Below are 20,233 nucleotides of genomic sequence, written 5' to 3'. Positions count from 1 at the left end.
TAGCAGAGTCCTGAGCTCTGCCTCGTCTGTCCCTTTCTGTGTGAGAAAGATTCTGAGGGTTCTGCCTCTCCACTACCTGCCCCAGACCCAACCAAGGGAATGCTTGGGCAGAAGGAAAGGGCTGCTTCTGTCCTCCAGCATTTCTGCTTTGCCGCATTCCCCAGGTTTGCTGGAGCATCGAAGGCAGCTAACCCAAGCTGTCAGCCTGGGCTAGGAATAGCAGGAAGGAGGAGAGCTGGCAGGAGATTTCATGCCAAAATTTGAAGCGAGATATTCCCCTAGAGTTACTAGCAGCCCTAACACAGAGCAGGCTCTGATTGTTTGCAGCATCGTGTAAGCATGTGCATTGTGTGTATATATATATATCCAAGTACAAATTGAGATTCTGCTTATCTCCAAGAGTCTGCTACATAGATGGGCAAAGGTAGAAGAAAGGAAGCATTTCCTGTCTTACAGAAAGGCACTGAATTAAGGGTAGTCACTGTGATTGTGTAAATCTAATTGCACACACGTGGTCTGCTATAGTATTGGTGAGTGCACTTTTGTGGTCAATAACTGACTTACAATTTTAAGCATGAAAATATCCACATTGCTGTTAAAAGAAACAGTTTCTATATTTAAAATGACATTAAGGAGATGAATAATCCACGATGGAGGGAGGAGGGGAGAGGAACATCACTGACAGCTTCCTGGCAAAGCATTTAAGACACTGGAAAACAGACACCGAGATGATATGTGGATAAACCTAGCAAGGACATGGTGTAATGAAGGGAAGAATTTGGGTGGAGCTGCCTGCTTCCCTTCCAACCACTTGAACAAAGAAAGAAATAAAAGAAGAATAATTGTATTAGTAGTGAGTTAAATGGAAAGCTGAAAACATGAATCTCAGTGTTAAGAGTGAACTTAGTGTGATGTTGCAAAAGTACTTGCCCACTAACAAGGGCTAGGTGTCAGGGAGCACTATTCTGTACCTGACGGCAGATGCCTGAGTATTTTCTTTTTGACCCCACTTAAGGTATGCAAGCAGAAGATGTACATAAACTGCTAAATTTTCATGGTAATTTTGAAGTCACCCATAACCCAAAGAAGCGCAAGGCAGTGACTGGGTCGTAGGAAAATTTCAGGGGTTTTGTAACCACAGATACTGCACATGTAAGTACATGTGGTGCTACAACACTGCAAGCCTGTCATTCTGATACTTACTGGAATTAGTGAGGAGCTCCACTGCCTATTTAAAATCCATGTTTCGTAGACTGACTCCCTCCATTTCAGTGTCATAAAGGTGTCAGCCAACATTTCTGAAGCTGCGCTAAGACTTCTATGGAAGAGAAGACTCCAAAGTACGTACAGCTTTTGGCCCTCCCTCAGGAAAAGGCTGATTGTGGAGTGCACAGCATATTGTTGGGCTTTTTGCATTTTTTAATGACTCATGAGTTGGACCTTATTTCTGTTCGTCTTTCAGTGCCAAACAGAAATTGTTATTTAGGTCAAACTGCTGTTTTGGTACTAATAAAAGCAGACATCAGTTTTGTCTATGGATTTCACAGCTATACATTTTTTCAAAGCAAAGTTCCCTCTTTAGGCTACTGCTGACATTCAGCTGTGCTGGTCTCACACACTGGCATCAGCACTAACTTTGCTGCCATACCCACATGTGACCAGTCAAGGGATGCAGCAGGAGAGCTTCTGTTCAGACATGGTTCCTTTCTGTTCATGCAGGTTCTGGGTATGTCATCTCCTCCTCCCATTTCCTGCTTTCAGGCTGCTGCACTGTTCTGGCTTTTGCGTCCTGGCTCTTCTCTCCATTGGTGTGACCCTGCAACCTGTTGGTGTAACTGTGCGTGTAGAGGACCCTGTGGATTTCCTTCAGTTCTTATCAGCTGAGGATCTTGCTCCCCACCTCTGACTCAGGCACTGAGATGTCTAAAGATGGATCTTCAAGCCTGCTTTTGCACAGGTAGACAGATTCTGAGCTACAGCTGAAGGTATGGGCTGAAGGAGAAAGTAAAAGAAATGGCAATAAGCTACCTTGAAAGTTCTTCTGTATCTGTATTACTTTGTTTGCTCTGATGTAAAAAATACTTTAAACATCAACTGCTTAGCAGTTATTCCAGGTCCTCTACTATCGGCTGAGATCTAGAACACCAAAAACACCTTTTAAAGTTGTGTCCTTCCTACCCATCCTCCTTAGGCTTTCCTGTAGGTGAAAGGAACCTTTAAATGTTATGTTTAGTTCTGAGAGGTCTTTGCATTCAGGAACAGCACAACTGAGGATTCCCTGAGATTTAATATTTACTTAAATAGATGACAGGATTGTGAAGTTTTCCAGTCCCTTTCAGACTGATCCTCTTTCACAGTACATACATGACACAATCCAACACTGTTCTTTGTCTTGAGCCACTGCACTCTGCCTTCCTTGTTCTTTGTCTTTGTGTGTGGTTTTTTTTTGTTTTTTTTTTTTTGTTTTTTTTTTTTTTTTTTTTTCTGGTCAACTATTTTGCCCACCTTGAGTATCTGGAACAACTGATGCTACCCTGAAAACCGTCTGGTAACAGAGGGATGTTCTTACATGTTTTCCTATTTTTTCTCCTACCACTCATCAGTTGGAATTGATATTCATGCTCTGAATTAACAGAAGTTAGCTGCACCACCCGCATTTCATCATGACTGTACATATGGCTCAGCTGTAACAAACAACAGGGATGAGTCTTTATTTAGTAACTGGATGGGGGCATTTCACTGAAACTCACAGGCACACCAACCCAAAGCTACCAGCCGTCAGTCACGTGGATTGTTCTTGTCCTGTAACTGCAGTCTTAAGGTACTCAGCCTTTGGCTGATTTCTTTGTCTTTCCTGTAAGTGGCTGCAGGTGTGTGAGGGAGAGAGCATGCAGCTGGTCAGGGAATAATTACCCACCGTTGCAGGCCTTAATCATAGGGAACGATGCTAGTATAGGGGAGAGCAGGAAAGCACCTTGGGTATGTGGATGAAATTGCTGCTCACAACTTAGACTAACTCCATTGCGTGAGGCTCACCTCTGGCAGGGAAGCAGAAAGGACACTGCTCAGGCCTCAGGGAGAAGAGATAAATTCTACAACCCTAATAACAACCTGAACCAGAATAAGCTCAGCCCTGAACATCCCATCTTTGTTCTGCAGCCCCTGGATTTACTAAGCTAGGTCTTCTCCCCACAGGCAAGTTTCTACTTTGCTTCTCACATGACCCAGCCAGCTTTCTCCCTTTCATCTTGATGAACCTTCACACCTCTCCCATTTATGCTCTCACTGTAACTCTTCCTGTGGAGTTTTCAGAACAGCGTGTGCATCTCGTTGCCCCTCACCTCAGCAAGGGGAGCTGGAGTTCAGAGGTCACAGCCTAGTACCATTTTCTGCCAGACTGGTTCACCTGGACGTGCCTGCCAGCTCCCACTGTACCACTGGTTCCCAGCCAGCTCCCAGGAACTATGAGAGGGGCAACGTAAGAAAGAAAAACAGGAGAAAGCGGCAGCAGCAAGATTTGTTCTGAAAAAAAATGGGGAAAAACTGCTGCAGGCAGGCAGGCTGGTGTGGGCTGTGGTTTCTGCTCCTGTGCAGAGGACCAGAATGTGATGCACAGTGGGCAGGCAGCCCACGTGTCCTCCACAGTGCAGTGTAAAGGCTCTGGGAATCCCCCAGGAAAAGAGAGGTGGGATGAGGGATGAGCAGGAGATAGTTGGCAGAAGCAGGGCTCTGCTAACAGCACTTCAGGGCCTGTCAGTGCTCACTGTGGAAGCAGCATGGGATGGCTGCTAATGCCAGTCCTGCTGCCGAGAACAGCCTTCCTTCCACTTCACCCTTCCACTGCTGTACTCATGGCCCAGTACCTGGTACTTGAGTTTTTTCACATAAAAGCATTCTTTCTGGGCTGGCAGACCAGAAGTCCTCGTTCCCCTCCCCACTGTCATACACTTTCCCAGCACTTGCAGCTGCTCTCCCTGAGAGCCCTGAGCTCCTACAGCCTGCGTTCTCAGAAGTCTTATTTATGGATGCATCTAAATAAGATTCAGATTTATTAATTTGCATAGGTACCAGTCACAGAGGTGCACAAAACTGGGCAAGGAGACCGAGAAGTGAGGAGGGTGCTGCAAGTGAGAGAAGATGGGGCCCACATTCATCTCTCTGTAGCAAGGCTGATGGCCAAGGGAGATGGCGTTACAGCAATCCAGAGGCAGCCTCAGATCAAAGTTGGGAAAGGAGTTATAAAGCTATTCTGCTTGCTCCATGCACTGCTTTGCTTTAAGCAAAACTTTCTCAGTGGTCACACTGCTATGCATGTGAAGAAGTTGCTGCATGAAGGCTCTGGAAAGGAACTGGGTATGAGATATCACAGTCAAACTGGGTTGCATTCAGCACTGACAGCTCTTCATTACCCAACTCTCACCTCCTCCCCCTTTGCAGAGGTCCCTGCGGCAGACCACGCTGGATACCACACCTCCCATTCTTCAGATTGCAGCCCAGTGCTTTAAGCCAGTAATAAAGGCAGGCCTGTGCAGTGACACCCAGGTGTAAATGAGGATGGCCCTCACATGTGTGAATTCAGCTCAGCTACCTGGCAAAAGACAGCAACTTTCTATGACTGAGATATCCTTGACTGTTTTCAGCAAACGTGACATCAGCATAGGAGCTTCATAGAGCTCTGCAGACACTCAGCTCCCCAGTGAGAGCATCTGTGTAGGGCTCAAGATGTTATAAGTTGTTTGTGTTGTCTTCATGCCTTCAGCAGATTCATCTTAAATCTCTCAAGGGGCAACATGGCAAAAATTTGCCAAAAAAACAAGGGAAATTTTGCCTGTAGGCCCATGACAACTCTGACGAATGATTGTGGAGGCACCTGTTAACAGTGAGGTTACTTACATCCTCTTCATTTTCACTGCTTCTCTTTGTTAAGGCACACTGGAAATTCTGCTGTTGGAGGATGACAGCAGTTTGGGGATGTGGTTATCTGCCTCCACTTGCTGCACTCTCAGCACTCCCTCTCAGTGGCTGAGTGGGATGGCTAGAAAATAAGGAGGATGTGGCTTCTGAAGTCTGAATCGTGACAGTTTTCACCCAGTGCTCCTATCTGCAGTAATTAAAAAATCCAGCCAAGTAATTAGACTGTAGCTGGTCTCAGGCTCCATGGGCTCACACTAGCTTCTTAAATTTCAGGACTACTCACAATATCAAATGAAGTTTTATTTTGTTTTTGTTGTTGTTGTTTGTTTTGTTTGTTTATTTTCTTTTTAATCCACTAATCTGATACGAAATCATGGGCTGAGCTGAGTAGTAGCATTTTAAAAGTCGTTCTTTTACTTCCACTTCTCTTTATATTTCTTCCCTGTGATGCTGTGAGTATCATGCTCAGTCTTTTGTAAAACCTTGCAGCAGGGTTAGGTACAGGCTCTGTGCTGGGAACTGTGAAGATATGTGAAGATATCCAAGCAATCTGATGTGTGCTGTTCCAAGCTGCCTTGGAATGGAGAATGGATTAGATGGCCTTCAAAAAGTCCTTCCAATCCTTTTTTCTCCAGTCTTTGTAACATATATAGGAACAGGATGACCATAAAAGAGATGGTTGACTCTTGCTTATGCAGATTTATTTCCAGTTGGTAAACTGATTAACTACATGTGTAAACATATCAAATAAAAACAAACAAAGCCGGAGGACTGTCAAATACATACCTCAGAGCTTTGCTGTAGACACTAGAGACAAGACTAATATTTCTTCTCAGATCAGGCTGGAGTGTGTGGAAGGGAACTTGTCATCATTTGTCAGTTTTTATCTGAGATCTATTTGGCTGGAGATGCAGTTGGTACAGGGCAGAGTTGGGACCCTTCCTTCCCATGCCCATGTACAGTAGGTAAATAATGCAGTGAATAATCAGCACTGGGACCTGTGGGCCCCACGAGATTCCTCTTGGTGATCTGTGAGCCGAGTTCAGCTCTGTCTGATGATAGGATTATCTCAGTCCCTGATCAAGACCAAACAATGATGCGCTACACCCACAGATATTTCCTATGAGAAATTGTGCTTGCAGCCTGAAGTTCATGCTGTGCTAAGCACTAAATCCAGTAGTGTCTGCAGATCAGATATTACATTAATATCTAATCCTGTGTGTAGCTGGACACCAAGCTCAAATTCGTTTATACACATAAACTTCACTTAATTTAATGATGAACCTGTGCCACGTTTTCTCATGCTGAAGATTAGCTGATGCATCTGAACTGGGAGTTACTGCAGTATTAATCATTTTCCTCGCTACTGTTTAGCTTATCCCTGAAATTCATCTTCAGGCTTTGGACCACCTTTACCTTGGAAGCTGAACAAAACTGAAATGCAACAGTCTCAAATTCTGTCATAGCAAATCTTAAACTGCCTACATCTCATGAAAAAATCTGACAGGTGCCTTATTTGGAATTGCTCTGGTTTAGGTATGTCATTCAATTTTGTTCCCTTAATACTTTTTTTTTTTTTTTAAATGAAAACAGGGTTATGGTTTAGAATTTAATCTTCTGTGGATTGCTGAGTTCAATGATAATCTCTGACCGCATCACAATTAGTGGGGACATCATCTTCAGAACATCAGAATTGAAAATGATCTTTTTATCTTTTTTTTTCTCTGTAAAGGTCTGAAAGCTAAGCAGAAAAGTAATGAGAAAAGCCTACTTTCATTTCACTATTGTGTCACACTCGAAGTTTTCTCATCATTTCTAAACTACTCTTAGTCTGAATTGATTCTGTGGTATTGATTCTTGGAAAACTGCCTGTAAGCAGTTACACTTTGAGCAATATATTAAATAACAAAAAGGATCTGGGTGCATTAATTAACAAAAAACAACAAAACAAAACCAGACCTATTCTTTACGTAATCTACATAACAGCACAAATTCACTGTTGTCAGGAGGCAGTCCAGGTTATAATATTGCACTTGCTTTTCAGTTCTCTGTGTTAACCAGAAAAGACCCTGCTGTTGTCTCTCCCAGTGCAGCATGGCACACAGATGTGAAATACTGGGCAGGAACAACCCATAACTTTCCAGGAGTGATTGGAGAGCTAAAGAAGCCAGTGAAAGATGCACTCAGACAACATACGGAAGAAAAAGCTAATGGCTTATACCAAGGGTTATATATATTTACTACCAGAAAGAGTAGTGACAGCACTCTGTCATCTGCCCCAGCTGAACCACTGTGTTATGTATGTTGGCTGTAGGAAGGTTTTACTGAAGCTACCACAAAGGGGATCCCAAAATAAGCCAAACCAGCCCTTCCCCTTCTGTTTCTCACTGCTGTGGGAAGAAGTGGGCATGGAGGGCCTGTGCACCATGGCAGTGGCTGCCCAGGTGGAGGCTCCAGGCTATGCGGTGTAGGGCCTGCAATTTCAGTTATGTTTGTAAGTTAAAGATATGCAAAAAATGTTTAAATCATCCCGAGCGGTAAGATAACAGATGAATTAGCTCCATTCCAACAGCTAGTTGGAATTCCTTAGCGTTAATAGCGTTGGCATAGGTACTAAACTATTCAGGTTGTTCTACAGAATAATCTGCACTGTATTTACATGTATTCTAAATATTTTATTTAAAATACTTTGATACAGCTTTCCATTTTAGTTGTGTTTTAGTTCGTCTTCATCTCTGCTGTCCATAAGAGGTTGCTTTACCGTAATTAAAACTAACCCTTACAAAATGCATTTCTCCAAAGTGGTTTCCTAGAAATTTTCTCTCCACAGAATATATTACCCTCCTGGTACCACAGCTGGGGGCCAATCTGCCCAGCCGGCATAAAGAGGGATGATTTAGGTCACTGAGCTCCAGCTCTTGGTTAGTGCTTTTTGCCATGAAATGTTTCAGAAATTAAGGCATTCCAGAAAACTCACTCAAATTGCATCTTAAAAAGCATTTTCCACAAGTGACTACGTTAGCAGACATTATTGTCACCAGAAAGCCTCTGTTAATCTTACAAAGCATCTGCGATGAATAATCTTCCCCTCCCCCATTCTTACTTGCTGCCAGAAACAGCTTATAAATGCTTACTTGAAATCTCTGCCAAATTTTGTTTTTAGGCACGCTGTTGTAAATAGCGAGTATTTCCACCAATCTGGGTAGGATCCCTCTGGATTTACATGGGTGCGAATGAAACCCAAATTTTGCCTAGTCTGTTCTCAGCTGCCCTTGCTGCCCTGCAAGCTGCAGTGCTGCCACCTCTGCTGCTGGTGGAAGGCAAGTGCTTGAGCCCAGCCCGTCCATCGCTGACAAATTATTATAAACAGATTTGAACAAATATTTCTTTACAAAACAAACTGGTCAGCAGGCTCCAGGCTCTATTCTCCTGATGCATTTTACAGGAAATAATATCAAGTTAGCTATTATGAAACTACCCCCTCCTCACACACACGTAATTGCTTCCAGCTTTCTGATTATTACCCTTTCCTTAACTGATAGGGTGAGAAGAGAAATAAAAATATCTTCATACAGTGGGCCAAATCCTCATCTGGTATAAATCGACATAGCCCCATCAAAGTCAATAAAACCACGCTGATTTACACCAGTTGAGGAGCTGATGCACTGTAATTTTTTACTTGCTTTTAAAAATAAAACCTTATGTGATTGTGTAACCAACATTGCAACAGAAACCAGCATTTCCTTTTGTGAACTCATCGTGTGCCCTCAACTTTCAAACATTTTCACTTAGATAGTCCTACAGATATTTTTCCTCACCTTCTGGCACAATGCTCCCACCATACTTTTACTGGGCCAGCATCACCACAGAGGTGCAAACTGTGCCCAATGAGAGTCAGACACAAATTTGTATTTTTACAGAGTAATGAGGAGAAGGAATGACATCTGCCACTACTCTTTCACACAGAAGAGGGAAAAGAGGTAAGTAAAGTAAAAGATAAGACAATTGGTTCTCTATTGGCTTTCTCTCTGGTCCCCACAACACTCTTTAGCTAGCTGACATATATTAGCATTACCAAGCAATTAGTATTATCCAGGAATGACAGTATTGTAAACTACTATTATAGATTAACTTCCTTTAAGTCATCTTTAAAACATACAACAAGACGTACAAAGTTTACTGCAGCTGGTAGAAACTGCGTGCTCTGCTTGGACAACCTGAGGTTTCTAAAATCTCTCTTCAGCCTTCACTGCAGGCTGTTAAACACATCGTGGATCTTTTGGGAATGCTCTGTCTCTTGTTCTGATCAAGAGTATAAATTATAGAGATGCTCTATGGCAAATCTTTTACATCCGTTGTAGGAGCTGTATGCATTGCAGTGCAGTCTTTCTTAAAACTGTCAACTTTTTGACTGGTTGTTTTGATTGATTCATTCATGACAATTTCAAAAGCATCCTGAAAAATCTGAACATTTATTGTTAATGTCAACATTGTTTTGTCTTCAGCAGTGGCCTTTATATAATATATATTAATATTTATTAATATTTATTATATTTATTATTTATATAATATTAATAAAACTTACATTAATCCTTGGTAATTATCAGCAGCTAACAGCATGCTGGTAGTTCTGTGAAAGTTAATGGTGCTGTTTCTTTGTGGGTTCGTAGCCTGTAATTTCCAACAGCTTTATTGTGTACTTTAACATGTTAAGGTGCAATAAAAAATTGCAAGAGCATATATTTCCAAATGATTTGTGCAAAATCTGGAGGTAAAACTCACTTTAAAATTTATATTCCATTGCTTTGAATAACATCTTCAAAATCATTCTATGATGTCTGGAATTTAGTTGCAAAGATTGATTTAGAATTTAGTTGTATATTCTGGTCCCTGTTTTAGTATCCAATATTTAACTCATAGGCCAGTCTGAAATGCATTCAGATTTGATTGTAAAGCTTCTTGTGGTAAGACTTGAAAATTTCCTCATCATATTTGGAAGGCACCACTGCGCTATTCTGATATTTTTTTGATTTGGAAAAGATATTAAGATATTGCTTATTTCTATTAACCTGGGAGACCTCTGCTTTTGGGGTCCTGCTTTTACTGTAACCTCTTTTCTGTAATGAGGATTTGTCACCTGGTTGAATGAATGACAAAGACATGGATGCAGAAAAATCCAATTCAGATTCTTCATTAGCTGTCTGTTTCCATGGCAAGATGACTTGAAAATACAATCTAGTCCCTGGAGAAAAGAGTGGTTCCCCAAGTACCCTTTAAGAAGATATTTATACTCTCCAGATCTGGACAGAGAAAATTAAAATAAAGCACATACAAACTGGCAAACACTTTCCAAACTTAAAAGAGTGGCCCAGTCTGTAAAGGAAGACAATGGTAGATCTTGCCAAGTAGTTCTGTCACAGATAGGGTAGGACAGCCTTGCATAACTTGGGCAAGAAGCATCAAGTCCTGCGGGGGACAAGCAAAAGTTATGTAAAATTCCAGGTCCTGTCCTCCCTGGTGCTGATGGGGGCAAACAAGTCCTTCTCAACTGAAGCTGCACAAGGAATCGAGCAGTTTTGCATCCCTAGGAAGTGCAGTCATTGACAGGGCAGTGGTTGAAGCTTTCTGACTCTCAGGAGGTGATGTCAGGGTCTGAGGGAGGCTTGCTTTCAAGCTGCAAGTTTAATAGCCCAGGAAAGCCCTCTACAAAGCTGACCCCATTTCCTACATGACAGCAAGAGCAATACTAATATGGCAGTGCCCACAATCGTGGAGCTTGAGCTTTTCCTGGGAAAGTCACAAGTTGTTCTTTGAGGAAGTGATGTCAGCCACTATCAAGATGGATGAGTTTGGAGGCTGAGTCCCCACAAACCATTTGCCTGGAGGTTGGAGATGGGAGCACAGATCAATGCAGTGCCCTGTTCTGTGGAGCCTTGCTTTAGCTTTGACTGCCAAAAGCTCATCAAAGCAGGGTTTTTCCAATGAAATGCTTCCAGCTCTGAGCTTGTTTCAGCAGAAAATGCAAATCTAACCAGCTACAACCCCAGCTTCCTTCCTCCAAGTCATATGGAATAGGCACAGAAGATTTAGGCAATGTCTCAGACTTGTCTTCCTTTTTTTCTGTAGCAAAACTTTTATATTTTTCCTAAGGATGGCAACAAAGATTGGAAAAAAAAAAAAGCATGGTACTGCCTCACTGCCTTGCCTTAAGTATGCTGGAGCTTTGTGGCATCTTTAGACTGGATTCTTGGCCTTACAGACTAGATAAACCTGAAAGTGTACTGGATATGAAGTCAAAACAGCTTGTTACCCAACTTGCTTTCTTTCACAGAGTATTGAAATATTAAGAACACAGGTAAATAATGCTTAGATACAACTTTCTTTGTTTGTATGGAGTTGCATTTGTTTGTTTGAAGGCAAGCTGGGTGGAGAATTTTGCATTTTATGTCTTCGCGGTGAATTGTGTGGCTCTGAAATGTGAGTAAGATAAGATCACAAACAAGTAAAAACATGTGCAGGCTGAAAAATCAATATGTTTCAAAATAACCGTTGAGAAACAAATTATTCCTGTATTAATGTGCTGAAAACTAGATTTAGGATTCTGCTATGGCTGATAATGCTACTAACATCTAATACAGTACTGCCAGGGATTAGATCTGCCTTCATAGTCAGATGTTAATCAGGCCACCGCCTAAAAGTAAGGTAGTCAAAAAGCCGGTAATGGTAAATGAAATATAAGGATTTTTTGAGTTTCCCATTCTTTGCATAATAATTAGGTCTTAACAACAATAGTTCTTTTTAATCACTTATGCTGGGGTCAGCTCTTTCCATTTGCCCTGAAATTTTCTAATGTTTTAGCTGAATTATCCAGAACAGCTACTCTCTTGTTAAAGATGTTCCTGTTTTTCAATTCAGGGCTCAACGTCATTGTCACTGAAAGGTGGCAGAATTCCTGCTAACTTAATCACATTCAGACCTATACCATGCCTAACATCAGAAAGCCATTAATAACTAGCTTATGCCAACCAAAGTCTGTTTTGTCTGTGATGACACATCTTAAAAATAGTTTCCTCTGAATGAAATCTGTTTCTGTACTGAAGTATTACTTGCTGGGACTCACTCTTTCAGTAATCCTTACAAGTTGGTTCAAACACCCACTGCCCTTGAGAAGCACCTGAAGAAGCCATTCCTAATATGATAGAATTCATGAATAACTAAAGACAATAACTGAAAACTGTAGACTACCAGCAATGTAAAGATTTAGTTTGCCTCCAGAACCCGGCGTTTCTTTTTTCAGCCCGTCCTTTGCTTAGAACATTCAGGAATGCTACGGATTTGAACACTTGACTTTTCAGAAATAATCCTAACAATCCACAGTCTCTGTGCCTGGTACATAATTCACTAAGACAGAATTAAACATTCCCTGTTTATATTTCTCTCTATATGTTGAAGTCTTCTGAATGCTGGATTTGTCTACAAGTCAGCCATATATGTACTGTAAACATCTGAGTATTTATAATGCAGAATTCCCCAAATTCTAAATACCTCAGATAATTATTGACTTTTTAAGAAGATTCACATGGAATTCCAGTCTCATCTTATCTACAGGTTCGTATTTATTCAACAGCACTCTTTACAGAAATGCTGTTGACAGGCAAAGGGACAGACTGCTGAGCTCAGAGGCTGTGGGAGAACTGTGGTAGGGCAGCTGGGATGGGAACAGTGAGCCGGGGTGGCTGTTAATTCAGTCCTTCCACGTAACCAGAGTGACTCAAGCAGCCTATCAAGGCACACCATGTAGAGACTTACCTTTCATTTATTCATTTTAGATAATATTTTTAAGCGTACTTGGCTTGTTTATATAGATGTTGTCCAGTAAAAAAATATATAGTTCTACATAAAAACATTCAAACAAAAAGAAAAACAAGGAAATCTTTTCAGTGGAACTCATACTAACAGCGCTCAAGATGGAATTTGGACCACAGGCCTGAACTAAGAGTGTGTCAGAAGTTCCCAGTGCAGTTTCTTTGGTTTTTATGACAAGGGTGAGAAATGCAGATTAAGACTTACAAAAAGAAAATCCCTACATGTTACATTAAATTGCAGAGGAAAAAGAATAAATGAATAACAATAACAGAAGAATGACCTACTTTGCAACCTATTTAACCTATTTTCTTCTACATGCCCCCTAAGTTCTGACTTCATTATCTTGGATATTTTTAAACAGCTGTGAAATCACTTGTTACTTGCCAATTACAGTTTAACTTTGGATAATCAATGATCACAGCTACTCTGGAAGAAGAAAAATAAGTTGGCAGCTGTGACTATGTGTTAAAAGGGATGTTTATGACTGGATGATTAAGAACAGGCGTTGGAAGGGATCAAGACTGGCAGCAAAGGTAAGGCCAGAGACAGTGAGTGGGACCAGGCCATACAGAAATAGCTTGTCTGAAAGAAGGTACAAGCTTCTTGGAGTGCTGGGAGCCTTGTGCACATAGTGTTCATCCACCATAATTCCCAAGGGAGTGGAGATTTCTAGCTTGGAGAAACAGGAGTGAAACTTTAAATCTGGTCATATTTGGAATTTTTTGTTAGATTGTGGCTTGATCTCATTCTAGGAAGGCTCATTGTGTTATGATTTGATCTTACCACTTAAAGATTGGTAACTCCTAACTCTTTACCATGTCGTGCCAGCTGTTTGCTCTACATCTGGGATCCTTCTGGAGTTGTGGTACTGTACAGCACAGCTTGATTAGATCCTACAGCTGGTCTCCCAGCACTTTTGCACTCCTAGCAGTCCTCCAGTTCTCTCTTGCTGCTCTAACCCAAGGCAGGATAGCCTGTAGCATCTCCCCATTTGCTGAGGCAGAACGGCACAAGAACACACCCTGGGAGAGGAGAAAACACTCCTGGGGACAGGCTGAATAACAGAAATCGGAGGATAAAGTGGACAACATTTGCAAGAGCAGGAATCTCATTTCATGGACTTCTTGTCCAAGCCTTTCAAAGGTTAGTCCTATTGTAAAAAAATCTGCTTTCCACCCCAGGGTAACACCATCCTGTGTGCCTTCGATACTTGTGTTGGAGTTTCTTGACATGGACTACTAAGTCCATCATACCTTAGAATACCAAACTGATGGCTAAAAACACAAGAGAGCTGTATTCAAAACAAAAATCAAAATACAATGTGGCATTAACAGAATCCAAATAGAATTCATAAAGTAATATAGACATGATCTTTATTTTTCCCAACATGTTTAATGTGTGCCTTGCTTGAAACGTACCATAATGCACATTACTTGTTTAGAATAAGAAAACCACTTATGACAGTACTCGATGGCATCTGCCATTACAAGATACTTGAAAGCATTCTTAAATACTATAAATACTGCAATGAACTGTGACTTCTGTCTTTCTTGAAAAGTTTTTATAACATCAGAGCAAGCTAACTTTTGATGTACACTACTGCTGTAAAACTGGATATGACAGTCCAATGCTCAGTTGTGTTTCCGATTTATAAGAATGCACTTTAAGTAATACAGAAATTTATTTTTTGTAATGATTTAAATTCTGAATTATTCCAGAACTAGGAATTCTAAGAAACTGATGCGTTCAAAGATGTAAATAAATATTAAAAAGAAGAAAAAACTGTAAAGGAAATTGCTAACAGATGTTATAAATCTAGCATAGAGTATCTTTAGAATATTCTGTATTTTTTTATTCTATGTTTTTAAAGTTGGGCTTTGACAAAGAAGGTGAATTTCTCCCTGTACAGTTAATATTTATATACCACTTTCCTTGCAGACTGTCAGAAGAGAGACTCAACTGAATCATTTGTACAACCATTTTATCATCTTTCCATGAGACAAAGTTCACACAGAGAGATAAGGAGACAGAGCAAATCAGAAGGTGAGTTCTGAAATTATGAAAAGAGAACTTTCAGTCAGGAATCTCTGCTGCCTTCTAATTTTCTGGCTGTCATGTTTTCATCTTTGTTACAGCCTTGCCATTCAAAACATGGTACCGACAAAAATCTTTTGAAACAGGGTTTCATGCACCTGCAAGAACAGAGGGCATCATCATCACTTACACCAGTGAAGCAGCTGTAAACCGTTTAAAATCAGCATCTCTTTCAGATGTCCTTGTTCTTTTCTCAGTTAAACATGGATGAGCCTGCATTTGGAAAATCTTTGCTGCTACTTCATTTTCCTAAGGAAGCCCTGTAAGTTTATGGTATTTCTAGATTTTATGTGCATGTTACCTAGTTCATTTCAAGTGATTATGAACTGCTCTCTGTAGGCTGCTTCATTGTAGTGGTAAGCAAGCTAGTTTGAGGGGCAGTATTCCCTTTTTCTGGCACTGCCTGTCTCTTAGATGCACATTGAGAATTGCTCCAACTAACCATCTGATTTTTGTAAAATTTGTGAATAATGGTGTTGTGTTTTTTTTTTTCTTTCTTTCTTTTTTTTTAATAAGTAATTATTTTAGTCTTTGAATTAGCACATCTGTTGGAAGGACAAAGGGATAATACCAACTCCGTTCCTTTCTCTGTAGTCCTTGTAAATAAGCAGTAAACAATTCATTTTTCTTAAATCCTGTGCTTGGCTCTCGGATCCATTCACTGACTATTTCCCTCTTTTCTTTCTTGTTCCTTCTCAGAAAGTGCAATACCCAGTCAGGTCCAAGATTTCTAACTAGTTCTAAAAGGGCAAAGGTTCCGTATGACTCTAGGCAACAGGAACACACACAAAAAAATTCTGTCCCTTTGCTCCAGGCAACTGCTAGACAGAAGGTTGGGTTTTTGTTCCGTCTTGTTTGGGCTTTTTTCCCAAAGGAGGTAGTTCCTTTGCTCTTATGCTCTTAATGCATTCTCATCTATCTGGGAAAATCACACAGCTTCTTGCTCAGGTCTTCATATTCAACCTATTGCTTTGGATAGCTGCTGCTTCCAGAGCTATCACTGTCCAAAGGCACACGTGTCCCAGGGCACCCCACATTTAGCCCAAGCTAATAAATCAAATGTGTGACTGTCAACGGATTAAAACCTGTTGATGTTGCTATAAATAGTTTTCAGCATTGTAAAATGTTGACTTTTTTATTTCTAGATCAAACTTCATTTTCTCACTAGAAGCTTGAGAGCAAGATTGCATAAAGCAAGCATCAGGAAGTCAAAAAAGCAGTACCTGGGCTGGTTCACTGGAGACCAAAGAAAAGTAAAAGTACTGAATCCTATTGGTAGGCATGAAAAGTAATAGTTTCTTATTGCTGAGCTGATCCTTCCACATCCAAAGATAACTTTTAAAAGAAAAAAGAGTTGTTTTTTTGTTTGAAGGGTTGCAAGTTTTGTGTCATTCTGCAGTTTGGAGAATTACTCCATGACCCTTTAGCTCTGGGGTGCTCCTGAGGCAGACCCACAGCAGAATGGGTACATACACCTTGTGCCATTTGTGCTGGGCATGAGAGCTGAGAAAGGGACAAGTGCGGGCTGTCTCCGTGGGTCTGTGCCCTGCTGAGTTGTTCCTGGTGATGTGAACACGTTTATGGCTGGGGCAGTTAAGCTGCTGGCTCTGAAGCTGTTTTGAGCTGCTGGAGCCATGCCAAGGATCTGGCTTAACTGATAGATTTTGTTTTCAAGTTGCATAAGCAACTTGCTTATGCCTATAACCTGCAAGGCTTTTTTTTTTTTTTTTTTTTTTTAGTGCAATTGTTAATTAATTGTTAATTTCAGAAAGGACTACCAATATAGCAGCTACACAAGGACCCGTTTTGGCATTTGTCACCTTACCTTAAATGCCCTCCCCAGAATCTGCATCCTTACCTGTAGGCCTTTGGGCCTGGCCTTACAGCCGGGATTCTGACATCTACAGTCTGCAGAGCCCTGCCTGCAGAGGTGGGGGTGATATTCACCTTCTCCTTTTGAGAAACTGTAGATTATATTCACCCTTAATGTAAAACCTCTTTTAGGACATTTCTTTTAGGACAAAATCACCCAGGTTTCATCATGAACCAAAAAGTAATTTAATAGGCTTGAACTTACAAGTGTTATGTTTCCTACTTGTACTTTTTTATTGTTTGCTATGCCTTTGTGTTCTTTAAACGTTCAAAATGAGTTTCTCTTCTAAAAGGGTTTTTGCAAAGGCTCTGGAACATGCTTGTGTAAGGGTAGAACATACAAGTGTTGAACTGTGTGGCTGATGGCTGTTTGCAGAGCTCACAGCAGGACCAAGAGTGGGATCGGGAAGGTTATGTTAAAGAAGAGCTGGAAAACTTCCCTTCTGCATTCCCTACTGCTGCAAAACCAAAACAGTTTGCAGGAGCTTGTATCCTACTCCGAACGCTTAGAAGTGAAGGACCACAAAACTGAGAGTAAGACAGGACAGGCGGACCTATGCAATACAGGGCACTCAGGTAGTGTACAGACGCTCAGCTCCGGTGTAACGGAGGCCCCCCATGTCCGATCCCCCAGCAGCACCACGCGGTCGGTGCGCCCTACCTGGGCGCCGGGAGGCCCGCTGCGGGCCGGGTGCAGCAGAACGCGAGAGGAAGCTGAGTCGGACGGCACGCGTGCAGCGCCACGCCGCCATTTGGAGGGGAGCGGAGCGGACCTCGAGGCGAAGGCGGCTCCGCCCCGGGCGCAGCTCCCGGCGGGGTACTGCCGCGAAGCGCTTCCTGCCCGCCGCCGGCGCTCGCCCCTCGGCCTGCCCCGGGTTAAGCTTTAACCAAGCGTTATCGAAACGGATCGCACACGCTGCCAGGCGGAGGCAGACCGCAGCCGGCGGGGAGGCCGCTCCGCAGGCTGGCTGCGGATCCCTTTCCTCCCGCACGGAGGGACGGCGATGCCCTGGGGCGCGCAGCAACACCGCGCCGCGATCCCCTCTCGCCTGGGTCCGCCCGGCGCTCCCGTGCCGCCGCTGCCGCCAGGGGGCGCCGCAGTCAGGCCGCCCGCCTGCCCCGCGCAGCTCCGCAGCCGGCGGGCCGGAGCGGGCATTGACCCCGCGGGGCCCGGGTTGCCGCCGGGGGGCGCGGAGCGAAGGCGGGCGCTGCGTCGGGCTGACGGGGGAGTTCTTTCGCTCTGGTGGGTGTACGTCCGTTCCCCTGGCCGAGCAGGACGGCAGCGGGGGCGAGGAAATGTCCGTCCGTGTCCCGCCGGGGGGGAGCCGCCGGCGTGTAGGCACCGCGGTGACACCTCGGGTGTTAAAGTCCCGCTGGTTAGCGGTGGTTCCGAGCCGCTCGCGGCCGCGGAGACAAGTAAAGGAGTTCTCGAGCGTTGCTGCCTTCCCCATCCCGCTGCTGCGGGACCGGCAGCACGGGGCGGGGGCCGCTCGGAGGCAGCGCTACCATGCGGTTCCCCGCTCGGCCGTGCTGCCAGCCGGACGCTGCGGGCTGGGACAGCGCTGTTCGTGTTCGCTTTTGCAAACGCTGTAGAAAGTTACAACTTTTCATAACGACGTTCTATGTGAGCACTGAAATATTGCATATCTGTTGGCTTCAAAAGTCGGTTATGAGGTCTGCGGTTGCAGATCTCAATGAGAACGTTGCCACTGACATAAAACGGAGCGTTGTTTCCTGATGTACCTTTTCCAGTCTTCCTGATTTTTACAAGTTGTCCTTCTGCCAGGAGCTTCCTTAATGTGTGAAGTATCGCTGGTAAAGAGAAAAATAAAAGAACAAAAATTGTTTTATTTCAACTTATGCCAGCTGTGAGGCGTTTTTACCCAAGCACGCGTACATGCGATATGCATACATACTGGATAAATTCCCAGTTGCACAGCAGGCAAGACATTGAGAGTTGAGGTCATACGTATGCCTTGCGTTTGTATAACTGTACCTACAGAGCAGGAAGTTCTCTCCCTCAGCTTTTAGTTTTGTCACAGACGTACAGTGCACCAACTCACTGCATCTCACAACCACCTCAATTCGGCCTTACACCTGGGTCCATCTGGAGATGCATAAAGATACATTGAACCCCTAGAAGGTGTTCCTATAGAAAACAAACTTTTCAGATAGAAACATTTTTACATTATACCTGTGTCCACACTGCGGAGTTGTACTAAATGAGATCTCAGCTCTATAACTTTCATCTCTGAACATGGTTTAGGATCATGAAATTGTCTTTGCTTTTTGTGTAGGAACATCGTGGATGACTGAAAATTGTGTCTGAAATAATTTTTAATTCCTCATTCACAGATTACTGAATCTTTAGCAATTTCCTTCTATCAGTGCTTGTGCTGAATTGGTACTAATAATGCAAGAAAATGTGCATTTTCTTTCTTGTTGTGTATGCTCATCAGTACAATGGCACAGTAACAGTCTTACTAACTTGCTGTGCGTCCTGAGCCCTACACAGCCAGCAAGACCAAAGCAAGCACTGGATTTATCACTTTCAAGTTGTTTTCTCTGTGTGTTTTGTATAAAATAAACATACTTTCAAGTGCCTGGATTTAAGAAATGTAGAAATCCCATCAGTATCTCAATTTCCCTTGAGCGTGAGGCCCCAGCAGGGGCAGTGTGACAGTGGTGTACATCTAACACATGATGTGTTAGAGCTATGGGAGGAGGGAAGGTCACTGTGGGTCTGTGCCGAAGGAGCACTCTTTCCAGAGGATGCCCTTTGCATGTAGCCTTCTCCTAAACAATACTTTGTGACGGTGACCTCCCCTCCTGTGTTAGGATTCAGTGCATCAGGTCTGGATGCCTCTGTCAGCACCCTGCTAACACAAGCCCTTCAGGAGAAACCAAGAGGCTGAAATCAAACTGCAGGCTGTTTGCAGCCAGGACAAGACACTGCTTTATGCTTGCCTTTGTCTACCTGAGCTGAAGTAGTTCCTGGTGCATAAGTGCTGTGTTGGATCCGTTCCATGGCAGGACCAGCCTGTGTGATGCCATGTGGGGAGGCAGCAGGGGCACTAACAGGCAGGATGAGGCTCAAGCAGCTGCTGGCTTCTTTCACACCACTTCTGCTTGGCATCTATGGTCAGAATGGTGCCTACATGGTTAATCTCTCTGCTTCAGCCTTCCTACAGCCCTCTGTGAGAGATGAGCAGCAAGACAGAGGAAAATAAGTTCAGTGCGAAAGCAGCCTTGTATCACATGGATAAGTCAGAATACCAGTAATGATCATGAGTCATTACATTTGTCAAACAAACAGCTCAATGAAGACCCATCATGGTGTGTATTTGGGCAGAATTTTATGATTCGGATTGGCTCATCCCTGTCATCCTGGACTAAATGACCCAGACTAGGGACTGGGCCAACTTCTCTTCATATGCTACTAAGCAGCAACTACAATGCATGGGATCTCTTTCCACAAGCAAACAGA

General features: G+C 43.0%; 1 protein-coding gene across 4 annotated transcripts; it reads left to right on the top strand.

Moving 5' to 3' along the window:
• The first annotated feature begins 1,668 nt into the window (after positions 1–1,668).
• LOC104911186 (uncharacterized) lies at positions 1,669–19,347 on the top strand. 4 transcript variants are annotated; one of them, XM_085225199.1, is made up of 6 exons: positions 1,669–1,985; positions 8,835–8,894; positions 13,609–13,923; positions 14,719–14,823; positions 14,916–15,136; positions 16,020–19,347. In XM_085225199.1, exon 6 carries the CDS (start codon positions 17,365–17,367, stop codon positions 18,337–18,339), a length of 975 nt encoding a protein of 324 aa, XP_085081325.1. In that variant the 5' UTR covers positions 1,669–1,985; positions 8,835–8,894; positions 13,609–13,923; positions 14,719–14,823; positions 14,916–15,136; positions 16,020–17,364; the 3' UTR covers positions 18,340–19,347. The 4 variants fall into 4 exon arrangements, with proteins under 4 accessions (XP_085081325.1, XP_085081326.1, XP_085081327.1 ...); XM_085225200.1 differs by having other exon boundaries at positions 14,719–15,136; XM_085225201.1 differs by lacking the exons at positions 1,669–1,985; positions 8,835–8,894; positions 13,609–13,923 and having other exon boundaries at positions 14,503–14,823.
• Positions 19,348–20,233: the final 886 nt, after the last annotated feature.

The sequence above is a fragment of the Meleagris gallopavo genome, chromosome 5 (genome assembly GCF_905368555.1).
Source record: "Meleagris gallopavo chromosome 5, MGAL_WU_HG_1.1, whole genome shotgun sequence".
Taxonomy (NCBI): domain Eukaryota; kingdom Metazoa; phylum Chordata; class Aves; order Galliformes; family Phasianidae; genus Meleagris; species Meleagris gallopavo.
This window is presented reverse-complemented; position numbering and strand designations above follow the sequence as displayed.